Below are 27,137 nucleotides of genomic sequence, written 5' to 3'. Positions count from 1 at the left end.
GTGAAATACAGCATGTTCTAGCTTTCTAGCTTCATTTTTTCTTAATGCTCTTAGAGATTTGGAAATGAATTCTTGGGGCTGAAAAAAAAAGTATTCATTTTGAAACATGCAAATGTGTCTCTCCATCACCTAGGAAACTATTATGGGACACCCAAACCTCCCAGCCAGCCAGTCAGTGGGAAAGTGATCACGACGGATGCCTTGCACAGCCTGCAGTCTGGCTCCAAGCAGTCGACCCCTAAGCGAACAAAGTCCTACAATGATATGCAAAATGCTGGCATAGTCCCCACGGAGAATGAGGAGGAGGAGGATGTTCCTGAAATGAACAGTAGCTTTACAGGTAAGGATATGGTTCTGCCAAAGTGGTGCTCGGAGTCTTTATAAAAGTTTCCAACCAGTGTTCAGGGTTGTCTAGATTCCGATTCTAACCACGGGGTACTGGGGAAGGGAGAATCCTTCCTTGGTCTATGTACCATGCTTGTTCATGAGACTCTTTTAACTTCACTCAATCTTGAATGTATTAGGAATAACTATTTGAAATTTCAACCTGGTTTCTTTCTCTTCAAAAATATTATAGTATGTTTAAAATATTTTGTATTTTGTTTCTTGAATTTTTTTTTCTGGGGCATGGAGGGAATCATGAGACATGATTATTGTTACTTCGTGTGAATGGAAACATGAAAATGGGGTTTTATTATATTACTGTCATTTGAGGTTATACTGGTAAGCTACCAGCATCCTGTTCATACGTAAGTAAAGCTATAATGGAACCATCCCATGTCTTCGGTTAACTTGTACAAAGGCTCCTATATATCCTATAGAGAGAATGATAAGAAAATTAATATATAAGATTTTAAAATGCATGTGCATGCTATATTCCATGTTTGGGTTACTGATATGCTATATATTATGAAAGGGTGGTTAAGGATAAAGCCTTAGGTCAGTATAGGACCCACAGACTGGTTATTCTTGGGTCCTATGTATATTCTTGGTTAGTGTAGCATATTTTTTACAGTATGTATTTGATCTGTATACCATAGCTCAAATGTAATAAATAATGATATAATTGACTATACTGTTCAAATTTAGAGCATGACATGAACACCCAGTCAATAGCATGTATGAAGTTGCTCATGTGTTATGTGACTTAGATGTCGATCTTGCTTCTCCATTTTTGTCTCATAGTTTTTTCTCTACTGAAATTGTAGAATTGGAGCTATGGATGGGTTTTCCATTTTCAGCATATTAGATCATCTTCTCTCTGTATCACTAGACTTTTGTCATTATCTAGTTAGACCTAGCCACAGTGAGTGAAGAGATTGGTCAGTCAGGATGCCCACCTCCTGTCTCCATTACCTGTAATGCTTCTCAGAGGTTTTGCCAGTCATTCAAATAAAAAACCTGAGGTGGCAGGGGAAGTTTTGATCATTGTGTTACTGCAGTAGTGTGGGTCAATGTTTTTACAAGAAGTTTTGGGTAAAGGAAAAGCTCTTAGGTATGGCTTGATTTGTGGTGGTTTACAAAAAGTATGCATAGCCTCATTCGTGTGTAAAATGGCTAGTATTAGACCACTTATAGCTTTCTCTGAGAATTTGATTGTATGAAAACTTCATTTTTCTTTCATTTAAAATTGAATAGACAGTGGCTGACTTTTAGTTGTAATATCCAGAAGATATTTTCCATTCTTATGCATACTTTTATTAAAATCAATTGATTTAATTTAATATTCCTAATCCTTGAGAGTATTCCATGCCTTTACAGTGCTCTTCTCCAAAATGAAAACAGATCATGCACAAGTGTTATCATCTCCTTTAAAAACATCTAATATTTTAATGTCTTGGTGGTTCAGTAGATAAGGATAGCAAATCCTGATCCAACTCATAGCAAAGAGGTCCACAAAGCAGATACAGCTTTTACCTCTGTCAATGCAGGGGTGGTCCTGAGGAGTGGACACCAGGGGTGGATGGCAGGAGTAGTCCCTAGAGATGACTTAGGAGTAATCTCTCAGGTAGACTTAAGGAGTGATCTTCGGTAGACCACAGGAGTATTCCCCAACAGTAGACTGACTCCAAGAGTAGATCCCTGGAGTTGGCCCTAGTATCAGGACCCAGAAGTGAGTGGTCTTCAGGAGTTGATCTCAGGAGTGGTTCCCAAGACTAGTTCCCAAGAGAAAACCTGAGGAGTTGACCCTAGCAAGCAATAGACCTCAAGAGTAGACCCCAGAAGTAGTCCTTAGGAATAGACTCCAGAAGTAGTCCCCTGAAGTAGACTCTCAGAGTGGTCTTCAGTATCCAACAGGAGTGTTCCCCAAGAGTACACTCCAAGCATAGATCCCTCGACTGGCCCCAGGAGTAGTTCCCAGATTTGTTCTCATGAGAATACCTGTCCCTTTACCTGTCCTCTGCATACATGTTAATGGGGGTTCTTGGCAGAAAACAAAATCATACTCATGGTAGTAGCTGCAGTTATTGGTGGGTTTCCTGTTTTACCTACTATAGCTTCCTATGGTTAGAAGCCAAGTCTCAAAGACTGACTTCCTTATCATTCTCAATTGAAATCCTAGCATCTAAGGTCAGCATTTGTTTCCAGGTCATCATTGATAGAATTGGGCTTATCACCAATGTATACACTGAAAAGGAAGCCAAATGTGAGTTGTATGAACTCCTACCTGAATACCAAGAAGGCAAATTGCACAAAGCAATGACGTATGCTGAGAGAATAGCTCAGTGGTATAGCACATACCCAGCATACAAGTTCTGGGCCTGATTCCAAACAATGATCTGGGGATTGGGGGTGGGAGGGGGTGGAGAAAGAAAACAGAGAAGGGAGAGACAGGGAGGGTTGCTTGATGTGTCTGTGTGATAGGATAACCTCAGCATGTAAGGAATATGTTAAATAAATAGTAATTATAACACTGATGCTCTGTCACACACTAAAACTGATGCTTTCAAATAATTAACACTACCTCTTCTGTGATGTATATGTAAAAGGAGTTGCTCCAAATAATTTTTCCCTGTCTACCTCTTTAACTTGCAGTCTACCGGCTCTGAGCTAACAGCTCCTTGAACAACAGGGGTGTAATAACGTCCTAGCATTGCTTTAGACTGGCTTTGCTACAGTTATCACAGTCATATCCAAATGTAGAAGAACTGTGTGTGAATACTCACCAGGACATTAAAAAACAATCCCACATTGCTGCTATCCTTTGCTTGGATCATCTGAAGAAATTGTACCCCATAATGATGCCCATGTAGCATTCAGTGTCTATAGCTGGACCCCAGATAGAATAATGGCACATGCATCCCAAGGGCATAGCCTGTGCCTTCTTTCTGATGTGATGAGAGCAGACACCCAACAATGAGCAGATACTAATCAGAAGACAGGTGGTTGAGCGCTGGATAGTGGGACAGTCTTCAACAAATGCTTCCTGAATTCTAGAGCTAAGAGGAGCCACTCTGGGTAAATACTTCTTGTGTGTACTTAATGATGGTAGAATTATACTGTTGGCCAAATTATACTATTATTTAGAAAGCCAAAACCATTAAGAAAACAATTTGGGGACTGGAGAGAAAACCAAAAACATTAAGAAAACAATTGGGGGACTGGAGAGAAGCAGATCAATGAGTAAGTCTTGGCTGCTCAAGATTGAGGAGCTAAGTTCAAGTCCCTGGTGGGAGTAAAATGAAGACTTTAAACAACTCATAAGCTACCTTATTTTATGTCCATACATTTTTTTGGACTGTCTGAAAACATGGTTCTTTTATGAACGGGAGTCTTTTTCAGTTTGGTGCTTTTTTTTTTTTTTAAATTCCTTTAAATATATACCACAATCCTGTTGTTTGTAGCAGGGAGCCACACTAGTATTTAGTAGTAGGTGGGGGCATTAGAGGCACAGTTCAACATGGGAAGTGCAACTTCAAGAGGAATGTCAGAAATGAGTGTGTGTTGACTTGTGTGGAGTCAAGCATGAATTTTTCATTCTTGCTAATTACTCAGTTTATATTGATAACCATTAATTTCAAGAGGACTTCTGGTTTTGTTTGATTTCTTTTCTGTTCTAGATTTCTATCAATCTGTACTTTTAGATATAAGTTGTAAAACTTAATTTGTATTGGTTTGAGAGGGAAAGTGATTTCAAGGAATTAAGCAGTTTTGTAGCCTGGGGGACAGCTTTGGTTTCAGACATGAATTTTAGGCAATGTTCGACACCTTTCCTCTCTACTTTCTCTGTGTAGGTCTTACTAGGACATATGTCCCCTGGCATATCCAGTGTAAATATCTGTCCACCTGATTATCTCAGCATCAGCACGCTACCAGTTGCTTTACCACAATGTGTACATCTGATGTACTGCTTAGTTTTCTGTCAGCTTGACAGAAGCTAGTCATTGATGAAGAGGGACTCTCAAGTTAAGAAAATGTCTCCAGTTAAATTTGTTTGTAGGCAAGTCTGTAGTGCATTTTCTTGGTTAATGATTGATGTGTGAAGGCCAGCTCTCTGGGGGCAGTGCCACTCCTGGGCAGGTGATCCTGGCTTGTATAAAAACAGCAGGCTGAATAAGCCATGGGGAATAAGCCAGTAAGCAACATTCCTTGTGTCCTCTGCTTCAGTTCCTGTCTCTAGATTTCTGCCTTGAGTCTGTCTGGTCTGTCTTCTCTCCCTAATGGATTACAATAGAAAGCACAAATGAACCTTTTCCTCCCCAAGTTGCTTTTGGTCTTGATTGTGATTGATAATAGCAATAGAAATGAAATTTAAGACACATGACCTTCATGCTTAGCCTTGCAACACTTGCCTGTGTCTGAAGCAAAGGAAAAGGCAAAAGTGAGAGAATCTTCCTAAATCCAAGAGTGTGACTGGGAACCACCAATGGGTTTGTCTGTTTCTCTCTGAACCACCTAGACCCTAGAGTGACCTCCAAACAGGAGCCTGAATGATGGCACCAGAATAAGAGGGAGGAGATGTTGGTTAGAAAAGTCCAATAGATGGCCTAGTTAGTGGTGCTAGCTCTGGCAAACTGCTCGTCTTTTGTAGGCTTGGCATTCTGCCATCCACCTTTTGGACAACCTTCCTTCTCAGGTGTTGACTTCACCAGCTGTTCATCAGACAGCTTGGGAATCTGTTTTATCTCCTATCCTCAGACTATCTCTTCTAGACTCAGAAATGTCTACAGGGGAATGATGTGGGAGACAGAAAACAACTGTGTCCTGGTTATTATATGTCGCAGCCCCATGGAGTTTGACATTTAATCTCACCATCTTCTATAAAAAAAATCAGCAAGAACATCAACAGCACTGTTTATGGGTGTTCGGATGGCATCATCCTTGATGTTTCTGGTTAATACAGAGGCAAGGGAGACACGTTCACTTAGAACCTTCCTTTAAGATCCACCCACATGGTAACCATTCTGGGGTAACTGTCTTGATTTTCACAAGAACAGTCTCTTTAGTTTCCCAAAGGAGTTTCAGTTCTGACTCACTGTATGCCAGTGAGTCTTCATATTCTAAACTTTTATATTCTTTCCAGCTTAATTTGTCGGTATTTGATCTTTTCTGGTATCTATCAAAAGTCTTCTAGTAACTTACACAAAAATGCCACTGTGTCTGTGCGTTCAATTTGATCTCCCCTGCCCTCTGTGCTCCACCCCCACCCCCACTCCAAATTAGGAAACTGAATAAATTCATGGAATAAGAGTTCAGCTCAATTTGAGGACATCTTAGTATAGAATCTTTAGGGTTCCAGTTGATAAACTGGTTTCTTCTTTGATATCTTCAAGATATTTTAAGTTTTGCTATTTTTGCTTTGTTTGGGTGGATCTTTTTGTACTAGCTATTGAACTAAACCCCTGCATATAACAAGTATAAGATCTGCTACTCAGCTTTATCACCAGCCTTGCTAGCCAGTCACTTTGATTCCTTTTGTTTACCCAAGTAAAACAGAAGCCATAGTTGATAACCAGCAATTAGGAAAAGATGAGGTCTATTTTTAAAAAAAGAAAATGTAGATATACAATGTGTGCTGCATTTCTTCTTCTTCTTCTTCTTCTTCTTCTTCTTCTTCTTCTTCTTCTTCTTCTTCTTCTTCTTCTCTTGAAATAATCAAGTGATTTCTGTCTTTGAGTCTATTAATGGTGACACATTACACCTACTGACTGAATCATCTCTCAGCCATCTAGAATAAAGGCAACTTGAGCAGGATGAAAGATCTTTTTGATGGGTTCTAGAATTGGATTTGCAAGTGTTTTATTGAGAATTTTTGCAACTGTGTTCATCAGAGATACACAGTAGAGGAATTTCATAATCATTAAATGCCTGTCTATAGGTAAGATATCTGTAACACCCTCACTGTGGCTCAGAAGTCATTTCAGAGGAAGGGACCAAAGAATGTAAGAACTGAAAAAGCTGGAGAGTAGCGTGGAACCTAATGACTAGGCATGACGTCACTGGTGCAGTCTTCATTACAGTAGCCCTGATTACATGCTCAAGGTCTCTGTAAGACTGGCCTTGACCATGGACTGCTATGAAAGAGGAGGAGGCTCACAAGGCCCCACACTACACCCAGTGATGCTTTATGCATGATTACTGGTTGATTAGAAGAGACAGAGGCACTGTCTTCAGTGACACAGCCGTTGGCAGTGCATGCATAAGTATCTGTGAGCAGGGCAATGAGCAGTAACTCATGGGTCACTCAAAGGTGCAAGAGTGAAATAGAAGGCAGGCCACATGTGAAGAGAAAATGACATAAAATAGGGAATAAAATAGGGTAATGAGTTAATATGATCCAGACACATTATACACATGTGTGGAGATGACAATGTAGGCCATTATTATGCATAATTAATATCTGTTAATAGAATCTAGGATCACAAATGAGTGTGGGGAAAGAATATAGCTGTATTCGTTGTGCGTTTCCCGGGCTTGTGGTGTGTTGTTGAATTGTTCTGTGCTTGTTTTTCTCTCTCCCTGTGCCTTACACAGCCGACTCTGGAGACCAGGACGAGCACACTCTCCAAGAACCGACGCTCCCGCCTGTGAATAGTAGCGTCCTCGCTGCTCCCATCACGGACCCTTCTCAGAAGTTCCCTCAGTACCTACCTCTTTCTGCAGAGGATAATTTAGGTCCTCTACCTGAAAACTGGGAGATGGCCTATACTGAAAATGGAGAAGTCTATTTTATAGAGTAAAGTATACCATTTTCTCTACCTGAAAATACCCTCTTCTCACTCTCTTCCTGCTTCCGCTTTGCATATCACTTAAGCCTGAGGGAACTCATCCCACACTGAAGTTACTCTTCTCTAAGATTAAACAGGCTTCTCATAAAAACAGTTTTCATCCATATCATTCTTAATTATTCAGTGCAAAAGGTTTAGGAAACATAAGATCTATAATTTCTTGAAGGGGTGAGACAACTGAATCTTGCTATATGATTATAATAAATAACTATTCTATTTAGTCATTAAAATGATGAATTCTTGGCATGTTTTTGCTTACAGTCTTTAGTTTTCTTACTTCGTAGTTTTCAGGCTTCTTTATATATTCCGGACATAATTTATTGTAATTGCGATTTTTCTCAAGTGTGACTCTTCATTGCTTTTCAAAGTCCAGGAGCTTGTAATCTGAGTGCTATGGACTACTGTTTTTCTTTGTGTTTTGTGCCACTGTGGTAGCAAGAAATCATTCTCTTACTCAAAGTTGGTTATTTTCTGTCATATTTTCTGAAAAAAATTCATCACTTTACACCTTACGTTTTGGTGTCTGAACTGACACATGCTAATTTTATTACATGGTACAAGATAGGTGAACAGGGATTTGAGAATATGTAGATGTGAAAGGCTTGAAATATATGTAATGAAAGTTTTAACAAGTAACCTTTGCAGAAATAGAAAAAAAACTAAATATAATTTAATTCCTATAATTGAAACTGTTCTTGGCGCTCCTGACCAGTAGAAGCTGCAGGTTGAAATGCAGGGTTTTGGATCTACTTTCCATGGCATGCACTACTTTTCTTAGATCACTGATGGATGGGTGGTCAATTATTCTGTTAGAGCAGAAGTACAATGCTCTAATTTTATTCCCAGTACATATACAAAATATAGGTAAATGTATTATTCTCACATAAATGGCCTACTATTAATTGAATCAGCAAAAGAAAGCATTACCAAAGAATAAAAATAAAAAGCACTATAACTTTCTAAACTGAATCTTATAAACTTCAGTTTATATAAAGCACTTCAAATGCATCTAAATGCATTTGCATTTCTAAAATGCATGCATGCATCTAAGTGAAAGGTTTGTGTTATAACTGTGCTATACGTTTCTGTGGGTTTTTAAATTTTCATAGATATCATATATTTTGTTATTAGAAAAGGACAATAAAAATTAAAATTTTTTATTTTCCTAAATTTTCCTGAAAACATAGGCATGAGGAAGAAAGCTAGAGGCTCAAAGCAGTCACTTGCGAAACCCACCTGGAAAGAAGGGAGGCATTAGGGCAAGCTCTAGTATTCTCTATCCAGAGGGCAGAGACACCCATGGCTCTTAACCTGTTTCCTGTTAACGGTGGATGCTTATTAAACACAGCAACGTGGGCAGCACAGTGGTCAGCGCTTTGTTTTCTCCCCTTCTCAGCAGTGGGACTTGGGAACCTTGCCTCCTCTTTGATCCCCTTCCATATCTGTAAAAGGTTATAATGTCTGGTACCCACGTGTCCTGAGGGTTGGGGGGAGTGGTATATAAAGTGCCTGGATCGGCAATATTTAGCATCACTGCTTCCATTCTTATTACATTCATCATGCAGATGAATTTCAGCATTGCTCACAGAAAACTGGATATCACATTTAAGTTCAAACGTTCATAGTTAGATGTCGTAGCAAATTGCCTTCCAAACTATGTCCATTAACTAGAATTATGCCAAAGGAATATATAATAGAGATGTTTCCAGGACAAAATAATGTATGAAATACACATTCCTGGAAAAGAATCTGCCAATAATTTTGCCAAGGACTGAATTGATAAGTTTTAGAAAAACAAGTTCAGTATGCTAACAGTGAATGAAAAGCCAGCCCCATACTACAGTTGGCTGAAGTACATGCTCTGCCCCCTTTGTAAGTTAACATAGCTTTTAGCTTTATTGCCCTAATCACAAAAAGTGTGGCTCTGACATGTATGACACTAGCTTTCCAGCTATTATTTCAACAGGTATTAGCTGTATACTCTATTTGAGGCTGGAGATGTATTCTAGTGCTAGAGCTCCTGCCTTGTATATACGAAGACTAGATTTGATCCCTAGCATATAAATAAATAAACAAATAAATAAATAAACAAGTGTTCACTTATATGTATAAATATTCATACTTACTTACAATTTATAGGTTAGCCTAAGTTTTACACGCACACACACACACACACCTACACTTTCAACAGTCTTTTCATTCTGAAATGAACTTAGAGTATTTTGCATTGAGTAGCAAGTTAATTAGATATGACTATAATGAATGTGTGTTTCATAGATTTAGAAAAATATAAAATACTAGATTGACTTTGTAGTTTGGGGAAAATCTAGAATATTTTAAAGATGATTAAAGACAAAAAACATAGACCTAGAAACCGGGCACAGTGTGTAGAAAGCTGGAGTAGAGGACTGGGAGGAGCCAGTGGGCAGGCCGTCTCAGGCATGCCACCAAAGGAGCATGGAGCTTTCTTTTTAATTCATTTATCTCAGGCTTTGAGCAAAAGAAACTGGCAACCCAGAAACACAGGCAGAGAGAAACAGATGGTCCTAATGAAAGCCTGCTTTCTCTAGCTGAACGACTAGGAAAGGGGAATCATACAAACCAGACAGCTTTTGATGAGCATCTCTTCCTGTATCCCAGAAGGAAAGAGAGCACACCAGGGTCCTCCCCTTACCCCATCAGCCAGGGTCAAGAGTGAACCTAGATATGACCCCTTAATAGTCTGATGGAAGCCAAACCTGCCTGGCAGGGTACTCTCAGAGATGGAAACAATGCTGCCTCCTCTTCCCCCATATGAATACTGTAGGACTGTTAGAGGAGGCTGTGGGCTTCCCTTCTACCTGGGGAGGAGCAAGCTACTGTGTTTGCCTTCTAGAGTGTTGTGCAGAGAGGCTTAGAGGAGAGTCAGGATTTCCATCATTGTCCTGTGGTAGAGCCCACAGGTGGAGCCCTGCTTTGGAGCAAGAGTGAGATTCTAGTATCCACTCCAGTTTCATCAGTATCAGGCAAGGCCTGGTAAGTAGCTAGAATGAACCTCCACAAATGCGGGTGTGGGGCAGGATAACAAAGATGTCTTTTCCTATCCAATGTCATTGAAAATGACATAAGGCCCACTGACAACCAACTGTTCCTCTCTGGAGCAGTTACAAGGTAAGCCAGCTAAAGTAGGTTTAAGTGAAATCTATAGTTTTGTAATATAATAATTTGAATATTCAATTTATAAAACAGTCACTTCTTAGCTGCACCTGGGATACCAAAGTCTGTAATCCACCCTTTTATTTGGCTGGTATAACATGATTTCAAAGACCTTCCTTAGCAACATATTTAATAACCCTCTTGCAAAATAATAAGGGCTTTGGGTTATAGCTCAGTGTTAGGACATTTGCCTAGTATGTGTTAGGGCCTACATTTAATCCCTAGTACCACAAATAGATAATGATTGATTGATTAGTAGACAGACAAGACAAATTTCTTGCAGCAAGAGCCAGAAAGATCTCAAGTTGAATGAAAGAAAATAGTCAACAAATACTAATACCAAAATGGCAGAGGTGTTAGCATTGTCCAAAATTTTACAAACACATATTATAGTGAGACATGGGAGTACATACCTGGAGTCCTAACACTGGGAAGGCTGGGTCAGAAGGATGGAGAATCTAGGGCCAGCCTGGGCAGCACCTAGAGATCTTGTTTCATCTCTGACTGAATGAGTACATATGTACTTACAGCCATTACAAAATAGTTCACTAGTGATTATAAACATGCTTGAAACAAAGATTAAAATGGAAAGTTTCAGCTAAACAGTAAAAATATACAAATTAAACCTGGAACTTTTAAAAGAAAATGCAACAAATAAAAATCCCAGTAGCTGGGTCTGACAGCACTGAACAAAAGACAGAAACTGGTTGTGGAAAACAGAGATCACCGGGATGGGGATGAACACCACAAACTCTTGGCAAAGAAGCAATGGAACAGACTTTCAGGAGCTTGCAGGTCAACTACAAAACCTCCCACATTGGTGATCAAAATCTTAGGAAAAGACAGTGACCTAGGGAGGGGGAAAAAAAAATCTGAAGAACCGATGTGTCCACATCTCCCAAATTTTTTGAAGAGAGACTACAGATTGAAGAAATTAGGTGAACTCAAATTGGATACCTTTTTTTAAAAAATGCACATCAGGTCATTACTTTTCTGTTGCTGTAATAAAGTACCATGGCCAAAAGCAACTTTTGGAAGACTGTATTTCTGCTTACAGTTCCAGAGGGAGAACCCATAGTGACCAGGAAGGTGTGGCAGTAGGTGACCAGAGCAGGGAGCTAGCTGATCATGTATGTTCTTTTCACGTAAGAAACAAAGAAAGATAACTAGAAATGATGCTAGGCACGAAACTGTGAAAACTCCCCAAGCTCCTAGGACTTTCTCCAACAAGGCCCCCACACATCCTAAAACATCTGTAACCTCCAGAAACAGAGCCATCAACTGGGCACTGGAATAAAAAATGTTTAAGATCTTTCCATACAAATTTAGAAAAGAAACCAGTAAGCTAATTATAAATAAGAGAAAAAAAGAATATAAGTGTAGGTAAGCTTAGATGGTAACACCTGTATTTGTGTAACACGCACTTGTGAAGGAAGATAGAAATGTAGTGAGATATATAAATATAAAGTACTTCATAAACGTGACAAGATGTGAGATCTTATTATTTACATGTAACACCTTATATTGGCTAGTTGTGTGTCAACCTGACACAAACTAGAGTCATCAGAGAGGCGGGGGCCTCAGTTGAGAAAATGTCTTGGTAAGATTAGGCTGTAGGCAGGCAAGCCTGTAGGCCATTTTCATAATTAGTGATTTATGGGGGGGGGGACCCAACCCACTGTGGGTAGCCTTCATGCCAGCCTGGTGGTCCTGGGTTTTATAAGAAAGCAGGCTGAGTGACCCACGGGAGCAAGCCAGTAAGCAGTACCCCTCCATGGCCTGTGTATTGGTTCCTGCCTCCAGGCTCCTGCCCTGCGTGAGTTCCTGCCCTCACTATTTTTGATGATGAACCCTTATATGGAACTGTGAACAAAGTAAGCCCTCTCCTCCCCAAGGTGCTTTGGTTACGGGGGCTCATCACAGCAGTAGTAGCCCTGACTAAGACATACCCAAAGCAACCTTTTCAAAAGCTAGATAAACAACTGAAAGTAGTACACATAAAGAGAAAAGAGGTCTCAAGTCGAGGGGCCTACAGAAAAGCTGGGGGAAAGAGACAGGACGCAAGAACATTGCTAGTGACTATCAGTAACTATGAAATTAACTAAATGCGGCAAAACATCATTTGAGATGTAACAGTTGAGGTCTGCTGAACTTAAAAGGGTAGGGAAAGCATATCATAAATTATTAATCATGCAAGAGTAAACATTATAGAATTATCTAATAGAGGAAGAAAAGAAATTTTCAAAAATAATCACCAGACTTTTTGCAAAAGAAAAGAATCAGTCATTCAAAACAGTCGTCTCAAAAGAAATTATTTGGTTTTGGAAATTCTTGTGACTGAGTCTTTCTTTGTAGCCATCCTGACCTCAAACTTGCTATCTTGCCTTAATCTCCTTAGTGCTCAGCTTGAGAAAAAAAAAAATCAAATTAACTGAAAATATCGCATCTCAGAGTGGGCCAAAGGCCGGGGAATGACAGGGGTATGTGTAGTATTAACCACATTTAGAAAGAGATGGCTTCAGTCTGTACTCACAAGCTTTTATCTCAAGATCCTAGAGAAGGAAGAGTAAGGCAGTCTCCAGGGAGGGATGCCCTAGCAGCTAAGAATCCTGGCTGCTCGTGCAGAGGACCTGATTCCATTCCCAGCATACACATGGGGGCTCACATTGTTTTTTACTCCAATTTTAGACAGTCTGGTGACCTCTAGTGGCTTCCATGGGTGCCTGCAGGCATGTGTTGTACAGGTATATGTGAAGCAAAACACTTAAACGTATAAAATAAAATAAATCTTAACAGCTTCCTCCCTCTCTCTCTCTCTCTCTCTCTCACACACACACACACACACACACACACACACTTAGATCAGAAGGGAGAATAAAGAACAAAACAATCACTGCAATTGAACCCTAGAGAAAAATATCCATGGAATATTTAGGCCTTCAAAGGTTTAGTAAAACGGATGAGTATTTATAAGCCAGATAAAGAATGAAAAAGTCCCATCATTATTGATCAAGGTGGACACTAGATTCATGTGACCACACACATGATCTACACACAGACATCTGAAAAATCACATGAAATGGGTCAGTGATTCAAGAGACACAGACTGCATTTCATCTAGTATGTGACACATGTGATAAAACACTATCTTTTTAGACCATAAGCTATAAAATGAAATATACCCTTTCTTCCCCCCCAGTTGCTTTTGTTCATGGTGTTGTATCACAGCAGCAGAAAGATAATTTAAGACATGAATTGGTACCAGGAGTGGGAAATTGTGGCAGGTGTGACAGTTATTAGGATTAGGGAAGGACTTCAGAATGTTGAGCTGGAAAAGCTATTGAGTACTCAGAGCTCAGTAGACTTGTGGGAGCTCAAAAGATATGAAAGCTGAGATCTCTTGAGATAATGAAAGCCCTGACTTGTAAACTTTAAAATGAGAGTTGCTGTAAGAGCCCTTTATAGACTCTGTTGTGGCCCTTTGATAATTTTAGTATAAAATTTGTGTCCTGGTTAGCTAGGGTTGAAGAATTGGCTGTAATTAACAATATGCCAGCACCCCAAAATGTAACCTTTGCTCTACTGGGATAAGCGATGCTGGAGCTGAGAAGTTATTTGTGTTTAAAAAGAAGGCAGCATTATAAAGATCATATGACTAGAAGTATTTCCTCAAGACAGAAGCTGTGGACCAGAGGAGGCCAAGACTATATCTCATGATGGGAGCTAAGCAGTAATAAGCAAGAGTTCCCAGGCTAGTTTTAAAGGTATGAGGTACACATAGACAGCAGCTGAGATTTGGCACTATGAGAGGCCAGGAGAGGCCACTGGTGATGTTGTGGCCTCAATTGTTGTAGAAGACCCAGGACTTAAGGAATCAGGGAGAGAAATTGAGGCTTGGCATCGTGTGGCAGGTTCAGAGTCCCAGAATAAAGACTGGGAGGGGTCATTGGTGAGGCTGCTACCTCAGATGCAGTGGAAACCCCAGCATTCTAGAGATCCCAGTACAATGAAACAGCCACCCAGAACAGCAGCAGCTGTGGAGTGGAGCTGCCCTGAGCCTGTGAGATGTATTATGTGTGTTCTGTATGCCAGAGCCAGAGAGGTGGAGCTGCTGAAGTCCCTGAAGCCCACAGGATCTTAAGTTCCAAAGACTGGACAGATGCTGAGTTTATGCATTTATTATGTTAGAGTTTGACTTTGCTTTGATCTGATAGTAACTAGACTCTAGCTCTACCTTTTTAAAATAAGTATGTAACTATTTTATAGGCGCTTACATTTGATATAGTTTGGATATTTTAATGAGGTTTTTAATATCTCAGAGAGGGCTCAGTTCTGAAAATGACTGGATATTTTTAAAGAGATAACCTTTAAAGTAGTTCACTTTTTAAAGAGTATGGGACTTTTAAAAGTTGGAGTATTCTATATTGCAATACTGATATTAATATGAGACATTGGGAATCACTAAAGAAGATTATCAATATATAAGTTATGTGTGTGTAGGCCTTTTGGGTTTGTTTGGTTAGTTGGTTTGGTTTGGTTGTTTTCTTTTTTTGTTTGTTTTTTGTTTGTATGGGTATTTTTGGTCAACTTGACACAACCTAAACATATTTGATAAAAAGAAACTCAATTGAGAAAATATCTCTACAAAATAGCCAAGGGTGAAGACCATTTTCTTGAATAATGATAGCTATGGGTGAGTTCGGCCTATGGAGGTGGTGCTATCTCTGGGCAGCTTGTCCTGAGTTATTTTAGAAAGCTGAACCCGCCAGTGAGCATCAGTCCACCATGGCCTCTGCATCGGTTACTGCATTAAGCCCGACGAGACCTGTCTTCCCTTGATGGTGGACTAAGCTGTTCAATGAAATAATGAAATAATAACCCATTTCTTCCCCAGATTGCTTTTGGTCATGATATTTTATAATGGCCATAGAAATATAACTGAGACAAATACTTGTTTCTGAAATAGTACATACATACTCTCACCTCCCGGCAGTGGCCAGTATAGTGTTGCTGCATCATTGTGTAGATATGCAGACCTCAGATTCAGCTGTACAACCCACCCTGCATTTTGTTTCTATTTCTGCCATGTGTCAGCTATATCCCTTGACAGATTTTACCTTTATATTCTCATTTTTCTCTTCTGTAAAATGGGAGTAATAATGTTACTGCTCATTAATTTCCCCAGAGGGTTGCTATGAGAATTAAATAAACTTAAATAAAATTAAATAAATATCAGATGAGGTTCTCATGGTTGCAAGTGGCCCCGTAGAGCAAAGTAATGATGGGAATCACTGTATTATTTTTCATTTGTTGTTGTTGTTGTTGAACATGGTGAAATGGCAAATCATTTGCATAGGCATAATTTTCTCTTTAATAATTAGGGAGATTTGAATCTAAAATGCTGGTCCAGCTCTATGCCTCCTTTTACATTGATAACCCAAACTGTGAACTTGGGATAAAAAGGATTCATGCCAGAACCTCAAATGTTTCTTCCCCTCCCCACCCCTTCCATTTCTTGTTTTTACTTCTAGTTTTGGACCAAACCTCTTGACCTTGGAGGTCCCATCTCACCCACTTAGTTGCTCAATGTATCAGACTCAAGCAGAACTCTGACCCCAGTGTCTTGATCAACTTGGAGAAGCACAAAGGCGGCTTCTTCCCACTTTGCCTGTGACATTTCTAGCATAACTGGAGGATAAAAGACCCTTGGCATATTTCATCACTCAAAAGGCCCCAGTCAGAGTCTGCCGAGACCTCTAGGGTTCTCCTGTTCTCTCCAGAAAAAGAAAAAGAAAAAGAAGACATTTGGGCAGCATCTCTGTTTCTCTCTGTGTGTTTCTCTTCTCTCCCCCTTCCCCTTCCCTCCTCTCCCTTCCTCCCTTCTTCCCTCCTCTACTCCCTGTCTCTGTCTCTGTGTGTCTCTGACTCACTCTCTCTCTCTCTCTCTCTCTCTCTCTCTCTCTCTCTCTCTCTGTTCCTCTGTTTGTCTCTCCCTCCTCCCTACCCTCTCTGCCTTTGACCTCTTTAAAGCCTAAGTTAGGGAACAGCAAAATAGCTTACCAGTCAGAGAGCTTACTGCCAAACCTGACACTTGAGTTCAGCACTTGAGACCCTGATGATGGCATGAGAGAACCGACTCCTGTAAGGTGTCCTTAGCGCTCCACATATATCCTGTGGTACAAATATGCTCATACACTGATAAACAAGTAAGGTAGTTCGTTCATTAAATGCCTCTAAGTTGATGTTACAGAGTGATGTAGCTTTGAGGTGCTATGTGATCAAGGGGCTCCATAGTGTCAGGAAAGGGCCTGACGTGACACAGTGAGTGAGTGACATTGCCGCCTCATTTGTGGATTGCAGTATTCTAAATGGAAGTTAGAGACCAATTTAAACATAATTAAAAGTTATTCTTAGGCAAGCGTGAAGACTGATGCATCAGTCTAGACAGGCGTAGACTTATAGGAAAAGCATGTCATTTGTATCTATTATTCAGAAATAATGTTAGTATTGTTTTAAGTATTCAGTAAGTGGTTGATTATCCTCAGAAAGGAAAACCTCCTTTTCAGACTCATCCTAAGCCATTATCATTCTAGCCTCCAGCCCTCTAGTGGTTTGCCTGTACTGTTGGAATGCATCTCTTCTTTGGTTCATGAGCAGATATGCAAGTCTTTGTACTGTGTTGTTATTCTTTCTCCTTAAACAAATATATTGTTGTTGTCTCCGGATTTCAGCCACAACACGAAAACAACGTCGTGGTTAGACCCTCGGTGCCTGAACAAACAGCAGAAGCCTCTGGAAGAATGTGAAGATGATGGTAAGGACTAAGAGGGTTGAGGATCCACGCCAGGGGGGCAGAGTTCATGTGCACATTTGCTGAAGAGTTCTCACACAGCAAATGGGTTTGTAACATTGGAGTGGTTTGTTCAATCTTTAGGAATCACACTGTGGCTTATATGAAATAGAATTGCTGTTGGGAATAGAGGCAGGTCAAACTTGCAAAAGACTCAAGTGAAACTCTCCAGGAATACAGAAACCAAAGACAATTAGATCTTTCACACTTATTAATGGACTAGTTCCTAACCTGTGCTATAAAAGCCTTCAGGGAAGAAACCAGATTTCTTGGCTCTTGTTTTTTGTTTTGTTTTGTTTTGTTTTGTTTTGTTTTTTAAATAATTCTATTGCTTGTTTAGTTTAGGGGCAACGGGAAGATCTTGGCATGTTGGGGATGTCTTTATAGCTTAAAATGCAGCAGTAATTTTTGAAAGCCTAGAGCTGCATCTTCATCATCTAGACATTCCTTCTGACTACACAAGTCTCTGTTGAAAAGGATTATTTCAAGTATTTTGAGTTTCTCACTATTTCTTCAAAGTAGAAGAAAACTTAATGCTGAGCAAATATATTCTCTTTAGCACTAGAGTCTCTCTAGCTCTGTCTAGACTGCTTTCTATTGTGAACTTAGTAAAAGGCAAATGGCTTGCCTTGCTGCTTATTATGCAATCCTGGCATTTGAATTAGCACTATCATTAATTGTGTATTAGTTGTGGAATGATTATAACAATATATTAATACATTATAACATGTATTATAATGCATAACATGTGTTTATACACACATGTATCATAACATTTACCTATGAAATACTAAAGATTTATTAATTTGCCCTGTTGTGCACAATTGTCGCATATACATAATTGGTGATCTTTGGAAAATGTAAGCTAGTATTGCAAAGTACTATACAGTTAAAAGCCTTGTACTCTGTGATTTTTCTGTTACATACGGCTGCAGATTACATTAAATAAATATAGGTTTGCATGTTCATGTTTATTGGAACAAGTTCAAGTGGAATATATATTTTTCTAATTTAAGAGGCACAATCCATGTGCTCATTTACTTCAGTTGCTTGCTCCCTTAGCTGAAGAAGGAATGAACTAGGTGTGACCAGATCTGTTTCTCATCTATGGGGAGTAAAGGCTATCTGAGTATTCAAGGATTTTGGCTTAATATAATACATAGGTAACCAATTTTCAAAGATGAGTGCACTACATGCTTTCTGTAGAGTATACTTTAGTACACTTCATAGAACAAGTTGAATCTCTTTGACCAGAGACGAGTTTTGAAGGCAGCGTAGACATTTTTATTACATTGGATCTTCAGGGTCTGTGTCCACTATAAGTCCATTGAGAATGTATGATAATAGATGCTAGAAGGCTGCAGAACCTTTCACTGAGAAGAACTGCTGTGGAACAAATGCACTAAGAAGAGCTACAGAATGTTTTTGTTTTCACATTAACAGCATTTTCCTTGATACAAGTATACATCCACAACAAGTGCAGTTCGTTCAGTAATTATCTCATCAACATTAGAATCTTATATTTCATTCATTAAAATGATATATGTGTGCACAGACAGCATAAACATGTAATCACATGATGGCAAGTGTCAGGTTGAGGTTTTGCTGTCAGCACAGAGCTGCCTTGCTTTACTGTTTGCTGTCATGACCTGGATCAAGAAGCTCGACTTCTCACACATACTGTGCCTGCATGGCTTTATACGCTGGTCCACCTGCCCATGGAATGTTATTCTTAAATATAATTACTCCTGTGGTCATCAATCATTGTCTAGTACCATTAGAAGTCTTAACCTTCCTTTTAGTATCAGGTCGATGTTTTTAGTTGCCTGTGTTTTTGTCCCAACAGGCTATCTCAAAGAGATCTCTGACTCAGACTAATTAGAACTGAACTATTGATCCTATACTCAGTGCTCCCTGTGTTGGTTGGAAGTGAATGGGTACATACTCAGGAATCCAGTTGATCTGTCATCTTTCTTCACCTCGGTTTCTAATGCATGAGTCAGCTCAATTCACACCACATGCTTCCTGAATATCTCTGAATCCGCTCCGTCTTTTCTTCCCCACCTGTAGGGCTCCTAGCTGGGTCATGCTGTGTCTCCTACCTAGATCCCTTCCTTCTGCTGCTCTCAGCAGTTTTTTATCTCCATGTCAGTGTGAGGGTGTCTTTGCTGTGCTGCTGGGGGCTCCCTGGTTGCTCAGTAACTGCCTGTCCAGCCTCCCTTGCTCTGCTCTGCTCTGCTCTGCCTTCTGCTTGCACTCCCACTAGACCTCACAAGTTGCTGTCTAACAATTAGATGCTCAGCGCTTCCTCCTTCGAATGTGGCCGCTTTGCTTGCAGTTGCTGGAGATCTTCTACGTTCATGGTAGACCCTGCAGATGTGTCAGTGAATGTGACAGCAAAGCATCCGGCTGTCACAGAGCTTGAACTGGAGTGATTTTCATTGACACCCAGCTGTCTTTCACATTGTAGCTCAAATACCATTTCCATGACCTTGGCTTTAGATACACTCACATCACTCTAGTGTACTCTGGAGAGTTAGGCATCATCTTAATTTCACTGAATTTTGTTTAGCTTTGTACATGTCTTTTCTTCCAAAAGAGTCATTCTATGTGTGCCAGTTTAACAGTTACCTAGCACAGTGATTGGCACATACTCACTGTGGGAAAATGAACAAACCTTCCCATGAACCTCATTAGGGAATATCTAAATGGGCATTTTTGCATTTTGCAATACCTTTGTGCTTTCCATGTTCTTAAGTGGGAAGTCACTTATCGCAGACCTTATTTTATTTAAACCTGATACATTTTTTTTTAAAGAATATTGTTCAAAACTGACTGCTCATGCCAGATGGGCATGGCAGTCTGTCTGTAGTCTCCACCAGGAGGCAGAGATGGAATCCTGAGGTCAAACTAGCCACCAGGACTGGCTGATTAATGGTTAATATCTAAAACAGCCCACAGAGTACCCCGAGCACTGGCATATACCCTGGAAAGAGGTTTGAACACACTTGCCTCTGTGGTTGTGCAGCTTCCTTCCAGGGTAGGCAACAGGCACCTGTTCTCTGTAACTGTGGAGCTTTTAGCAACAAAATGAATGTTGTGTGCTGTGCCGTGTTCTCGTCTCAGTAATAACCAACTAATAACCTCTGTTATTTTAGTAACAGCCAGAGGAGGTCAAAAGTGAAAGGATTTCGACTTGTTTTGCTGGCTGAAATCATTGAGCCCGTTTTCACTCGACTATGTCGGAACCATTGGCTTAGAATGCTTATGTACAAATCAGCAAACAAGAAATCGGTGCGCTCTGCCGTCATGCCCCGTCAGCACAGCCTTCAAGTATCTCTTCCTTGATATGTCTCCACAATATTCATGACAGAGCTGATCTTTCTCTCCCCTCTTGAAAGGCACTGGGACATTCTTACAATCTCCTTTTTCAATTTGACCTCACTTTCTGTTTTCCAAGCCACATGACTTTTAAGTTAAGTAATGCTCTAATTGTGAGTGTAATTGCTTCTGTGATGAGAGGATTATTGAAGGATTAAAAGGGCTGATACTGAAATGTCTCACAGCTTTGTTTGCTGCAAATAAGGTCTGTAATAAGTACCTCCCCATTTAAGAACATGGAAACCTCAAAGGTATTTGTCATCGTTTACAACCAATCAAATAACATTTTGACATGCAAGGAAATGAACCGTCTAATTATTTTGCCAATATCAGCTCTTACTGTTTTGTGATTTACACTGAGGTCAGGAGTTTACTAGCCAAACGCCAGTGAAATAAACCACAGTTCAGGTAAGGCCGCTGTAATGATATTTTTGCTGCTGTTCTTCTAAGGGGGTTTCTCTCTTGGTGCTGGTGTCTGAATTTGTCTTTCTCTTTTCTGTCTCATTCCTGCTCTTCCTTTGGAGAAGAAGGGGTACACACCGAGGAGCTGGACAGTGAACTAGGTAATGCCCTCCACCACTTCATCCCCTCCTCCTTGAGTCTGCCCTCTCCAGTCACAGTCTGCAGCCTGCCTTGCCCATGAAAGGCAGTGCGCTTGAGGACAGGCATGAGGCAGAGCTGTATGTAATACTCGGTATTTACGGTGAAACCACAGGAACAGATTGAGACTAGGAAGAGAGTAAATTCGCGACGAGTGGTCCTTAGATTTAGAATTGGGGAAGAAAATGAAGGGGTACTTGCCATAACCCTTGACCTTTCATGTAATCTGTCTTTGCTTCATTGATTTATTTGTATAGTGCACAGGGTTATTTGTATGAATAATGTAAACAAGCCAAGTAAAACAAAAACTGTTGAGGCAAATGAGATGATTGGTTTGCTATGTGGAAATAAAAATTCCAGTGAGATGCTTCATGGTTGATGAGTCTTACGATTCTGTCATGTTTAAGTCATGGGCTGTGTGCAGCTGACCGTATCACTGCAGAGAGTGACATGGGCAGCAGGCACAGTGTCCAGTGCCATTTTCTGTATTGAGAATGTATCAGTGTAAATCAGCTCTCAACCACTTGAGCTGTTACAGTGTAGGGGTCATTTGCATGTGTCTGTGATGCTGTTTCTTTCCTTTCCTGTTGTATTGTATTGCTTTGTTTTCACTGTGAAGTGATAATAGTAAGATGTGAACACTTCTGAAGTTAGCTGCAGTCCACCTGAAGCTTCACTGAAGAAAGTTGGAAAAGCACAATCATTTTCAGTAAATTGCAGGGAAAGTCACAATTGATTGACAAGTGGCACACACTGGCCTGTTATAAGTAAAAGATGATTTGACCTCAGTGTGTGTAGAATCTCCCAAGATTACTGAGTCTACTTGTATTTTATGATTGTCTTAACTCCTGGCAATGTGGATGTATTTTATACTGATTACTGATCTAATTTATATATACATATTATGCATACATACATATATATACATATATATGTAGAAATATAAATATATAACATTTTTGTTCACAAGAGCTGTGCTGGAGAATGTGGCCTTTTTTTTTTCCATCATTTGGAAGATATCCTCTTATAACAAGCATCCTCATTCAGGCAAACCATGGAAAAGGTGTGCTCAGAGATATTTATTAACCAGGCAGAGTCCACAGAACAGCTGTGCTAATGTGGACCCTAAGTTCCAGTTCCACATCTGAGCTGTGCCTGAAGAATCTCAACTCTTTCGAATCCCCATAGCAGGCTAAAGTGTCTTGCTCATTTGCCATCTATCATAGGTGCAGGCAGTGTGTCTTCATGAATGTTTGCTTAAAACATAATGTAATCATTTTCTCTGTTAAATATTTTCTGACCTTTTTCAATTTCCCAAAACTAAATGGCAAATTCTGGGGCAAACAGCTTCCTTTTTTTAAATTGATGACCTATTTCTATTTTAAGCATTAAGAGACTAATTCCTGTTATTAAGTTAATTACCACATTGGAAGTGAGAAATCTGTCTTTTCATTTCAAAATAAGTTTTAGCTTAAAAAATTCAAAAATGTTATAGAATTGGTTCATCTGTTCCAGAATTGTTTAATTTGTGTGTGTGTGTGTGTGTGTGTGTGTGTGTGTGTGTGTGTGTACACATGCTAGTATACAGAATGCTTACTAATTTAGCTATCATGCCATCCCTCCTCCTACCCCCCCCCCCCATATTTAGAAATAACAACTGATTGCATTTCTCATCCAGAATGTTAGGTTGTTGATAGTACAGAGGCTGAGGTCAGGGGTGGTTTCATGTATCCTCTGTGTACTTCCATCAGAGCACACTAATGGCCTGTACACTTCCTTCTGTGTTCCTGGTATCTAACATGTCCACACGCACATAGAAGTGGTTACGTTAATGTTTGCTAAATTAAGAACTCAAGTAACTGTTTCTACCAATTTATTTGAAGATAATCAGGTCAATTACATTAAGTTTTAGGTTCAGGTAGGAGGTCTGGTCAAAGAGTCATAGCACTGTCCTTCCCTCTCACCCTTTCCTCTACCCCATGACCGTGCAACAACTTTCATTTCAGCCATCCCTGCTCCACTTTTGCTTAAATGGCAATTTCTACCTTTGTAAGGGAAAACTGGTTTCCAGGCATTTGCAGTTCATAAGTTCTTAAGACCTGATATGACAAACAAAGGCCATGGTATACCAATATTTGCAAGTTAGACCCATTTTCATTATAGTACTAATGTCTCCTGAACTCAAGAGACCTCTTAAAATTGCAAAGTGTTTTTTACAAAAGAAGAGAGGAAGGAAGGAAAAGAAAGAAAGGGGAGAGACCTATCTCTTTGTTTCTAAAATAATCTGTATAACAAACATCATAAAATCAGTGTCCCTGGATGTGCAGCCAAATTTGCACAGAATATGAACTTTGAGTAACTAGTTTGCATGTGTCTGTGTGCACATTCATGCCTCTATCATGGTCTGTGACTGTTGGCAACATAGAAACATGTAAGAACCCTCTGATTACAAAACTGTCAATACTTGAAAAAATTCTACCATATATCATAATTGAAACACTACATAGACAAAACAAACAAATGTATTGAAAACTCCAAGAGAAAAAATGCAAGAAATATATAAGTGAAAATCCTCAAAATAACAGCTGATTTCACAGTGGAAACTTTAAAAGCCAGAAGAGTTTGGAGCACTGCATTCCAAGTCCTAAAAGGCTATGATTGCTAGCCTGTAATAACATAGCCAGCAAAACTACCCACTATAACTGAATTGAAAGAAAAATTTTCTATGACCTCAAGAAAATACAGGAAGCAATGTTTTCAGTTGAACAAAGGAATGAGCATAGCAAAGACACTGTGTGACAACATAGGAAGCCATAGTTATTAAGACAAGAGTATCACCAAGAACACAATACCACCAAAAATTAGCAATAGGACAACTGCAGTTAACATACATTTCAATTGACGACTTTAAATTGACCTCAATTCTCCAATCAAAAGACACAAGCTGAATGAATAGAGTAAGACACAAAATCCATCTAGCTGTTCTCTACAAGGGACACGTCTTATTTTAAAGGTGGATAGTAAAAAGATGGACCAAAGTACTCTAATCAAATATGACCAGGAAACAATCAAATGTTAGTATTCTAATATTTGACTCTATGGACTACAGACTTGAAAGTAAAACTAATCAAAGGAAATAGAGACACTTCATCCTAAATAAGATAACAGTTAAAAGAAGACATTAAAAATTTAAAGATGTGTGCACCAAACTCTTGCACCAAATTTCATTTTAAGAATGTACTACTTGATTTAAAGACACAAATTAACATCCATCTCACAATAATAGGTGATTCCAATATCCCACCAGACACCCGACAGACAAACATATATACATACATATACATACAAACAAACAACATACATACATACATCAGAGTTTATTGATAGCACACACCAAATGGACTTCATGATTTTCTACAGTTACTCCTCTCAAACACCAAAGAATATACATTTTATTCAGTATCACACAGAAGAATTTCTAAAATAAACCACATCCTGAGACAATAAACACGAAAATGATTGAAATCAGTTCACGCATTCTGTGTGATCACAAGGCAATGGCAATAAATTTTAAAATGGACAGCAATCCCTAGTAAGTGCACATACCCATGGAGATCCAACAGTTCATTTCTGAAGCATGATTATGTCAGAGAAAAAAATCAAGACAAAACTTTTTCCTTCAGCTGAGAGAAAATGAAAACACAACAAAACCTCTGGGACACAGTGAAAGCAATATTAGTGGCAAAAGCTACTAGTGCCTACATACGTTAAAGAAATGAAGAAGAGCACAGAGAAATGGCTCAGTCAAGCTACTCAAAAAATTTGAAAACACAAAAGCAACCAAATCCAAAACCCAGTCAACAGCAAAAACAGTAATAAAAGCAAACATTAATGAAATAGAAACAATGCAAAGAATCAATAAATCGAAGAGTTGGTTCTTTGAGAAGATAAAACAAAGGTGACTGAGAATTGGCCAAAAGAAGAGAGGGAGGGAGGGAGGGAGGGAGGGAGGGAGGGAGGGAGGGAGAGAGAGAGAGAGAGAGAGAGAGAGAGAGAGAGAGAGAGAGACCCAAACAGGTAAAACATTATAATAGACATCAAAGAAATTCACAATAATATAAGGGAACCCTTTAAAACTTGTACTCCATTAAGCTCAAAAACCTAAATGAAATGTATGAATTTCTAGATTCAGCCAAATCACCAAAATTACACCAGGAAGACATGAGCAACCTAAAGAGAACCATAACTAACGAGGAGCTTGAGATAGTACTAAAAAGCTAGCGCCAGGTAGATTCACGGAATTCTGCCACCCATTCAAAGAAGATCTACAGCCAATCCTCCCTCCTTAATCTATTTGGGGGGCGGGGGGAAGGAGAGGGAACTTCCAGACTCTGAAGAAGCCAGTATTGCACCAATACCAAATCAGGTGAAAACAACAACAAAAAAAGAAAATCACAGGCCGATATCTCTGAGCATAGATATGTTCAATAAACTACTTGCAAACAGAATAAAGACATTGATGAAAAACATTATCTATCATTACCAAGTTTGTCCTATCCATAAAATGCTGGGAGGGGTAAATATACAAGTCAAAAAAATATGATAAAGTACAAAAATTACGTGATCATGTTAATGGATACAGAGAAAGCTTTTGGCAAAATTCGACATCCTTCATGCTAAAAATTCTAGAGAATGGGAGGTGAGAGGGAACTTACCTCAAAATAATAAAAGCTATTCATGAGAAACACTCTGCCAGCATCATTCTAAACGGAGAGGAGCTTGAAACAGTTCCACTGTGCTCCAGAATGAAATGGACACATCCACTAGCTGGAGCCATGAAGAAAAGAAAAGGGAATTACAGGGATGCAGGGAGCTAAAGAGGAAGTCACGGTACTCCTGTTTGCAGATGGTGAAATGCTATGCATTTCACCAACACACGTGCAGAATCATTGACACCCTCCCATTCACAATAACCTCCAAGAAAATACAATATCTCAGGATAAGCCTGATTACTACGGAAGAGAAGGACCTCTGCAATGAAAAGTGTAAACCTCTGAAGAAAAACACTAGAAAATGGATAGATAATCCCTGCTCATGGATTGGTAGATTTAATCTTGTGAAAATAATTATCTTACCAAAAGCTGTTTACACATTCAGTACACTAAAATGAAAATCCTCATCTTATTATTCACAGAAATAGAAACAAAAATCTTAAAATTCATATGGTAACACAGCAGACCTCAGATAACCGAAACAATCCTGAACAAGAACAATGCTAGACAGACTACCACACCAAGTTCTAAGATATACTCCAGTGTTGTAGGAATAAAAGGAATATGGTGATAGCATAAAACCAGACATGAGGACCAAATGAACAAAACTGAAGATCCAGACATGAGTACACATAACTTCAGCCATCTAGTAGTTGACAGAGATGCCCAAAACATAAGGTGGAGAAAAGAAAACATTTTCAACAAATGCTATTGGCAAAAGTGGATGTGTGTATGCAGAAGAGTGAAAATGGACTTGTCCCTATTGCCTCGCAGAGAAACTAACTCAAAATGGATCAGAACCTAAACCTGAAACCAGAATCAGTGACACTGCTAGATAATGTTTGCTAGATACATATCTGAGAGCAATTAATATGATATGGCTATAAAACATGCACTTTCTGAATGGGACTCTATTCACCCAAGAAAAAGCCAACAATTGACCAGTGTGACTTCATAAAACTAAAATGCTTTGCACATCTAAAGAAGCAACTGGGTGAAGAGGAAAACCACAGTATGGGAGAGAATTTTTTTTCTAAATACATATCAGAGAGACAATACCCAGATTATATAAAGAACTAAACACACACACAAATGCCCCATTCAAAAGTA

The 27,137-nt window shown here is 39.4% G+C and overlaps 1 protein-coding gene across 20 annotated transcripts in view; it reads left to right on the top strand.

Annotated features, from left to right (window-relative positions):
* Positions 1-27,137, top strand: part of Magi1 (membrane associated guanylate kinase, WW and PDZ domain containing 1) — a 137,583-nt gene that overhangs the window by 23,497 nt on the left and 86,949 nt on the right. For 10 of the 20 annotated variants that reach the window (XM_052174362.1, XM_052174367.1, XM_052174364.1 and 7 more), the window contains exons 1-4: positions 170-340; positions 6,976-7,177; positions 17,156-17,238; positions 21,183-21,218. In XM_052174362.1, the coding sequence (XP_052030322.1) occupies positions 265-340; positions 6,976-7,177; positions 17,156-17,238; positions 21,183-21,218 (397 nt within the window). In that variant the 5' untranslated portion in view covers positions 170-264. Of the gene's footprint in view, positions 1-133; positions 341-6,975; positions 7,178-17,155; positions 17,239-21,179; positions 21,219-27,137 lie in introns of those variants that run through there. The other 10 variants (XM_052174359.1, XM_052174366.1, XM_052174368.1 and 7 more) reach the window with 4 other exon arrangements.

Source organism: Apodemus sylvaticus, chromosome 2 (genome assembly GCF_947179515.1).
Source record: "Apodemus sylvaticus chromosome 2, mApoSyl1.1, whole genome shotgun sequence".
NCBI lineage: Eukaryota > Metazoa > Chordata > Mammalia > Rodentia > Muridae > Apodemus > Apodemus sylvaticus.
The sequence above is the reverse complement of the archived record's forward strand: the minus strand, read 5'-3'. Positions and strand labels throughout refer to the sequence as shown.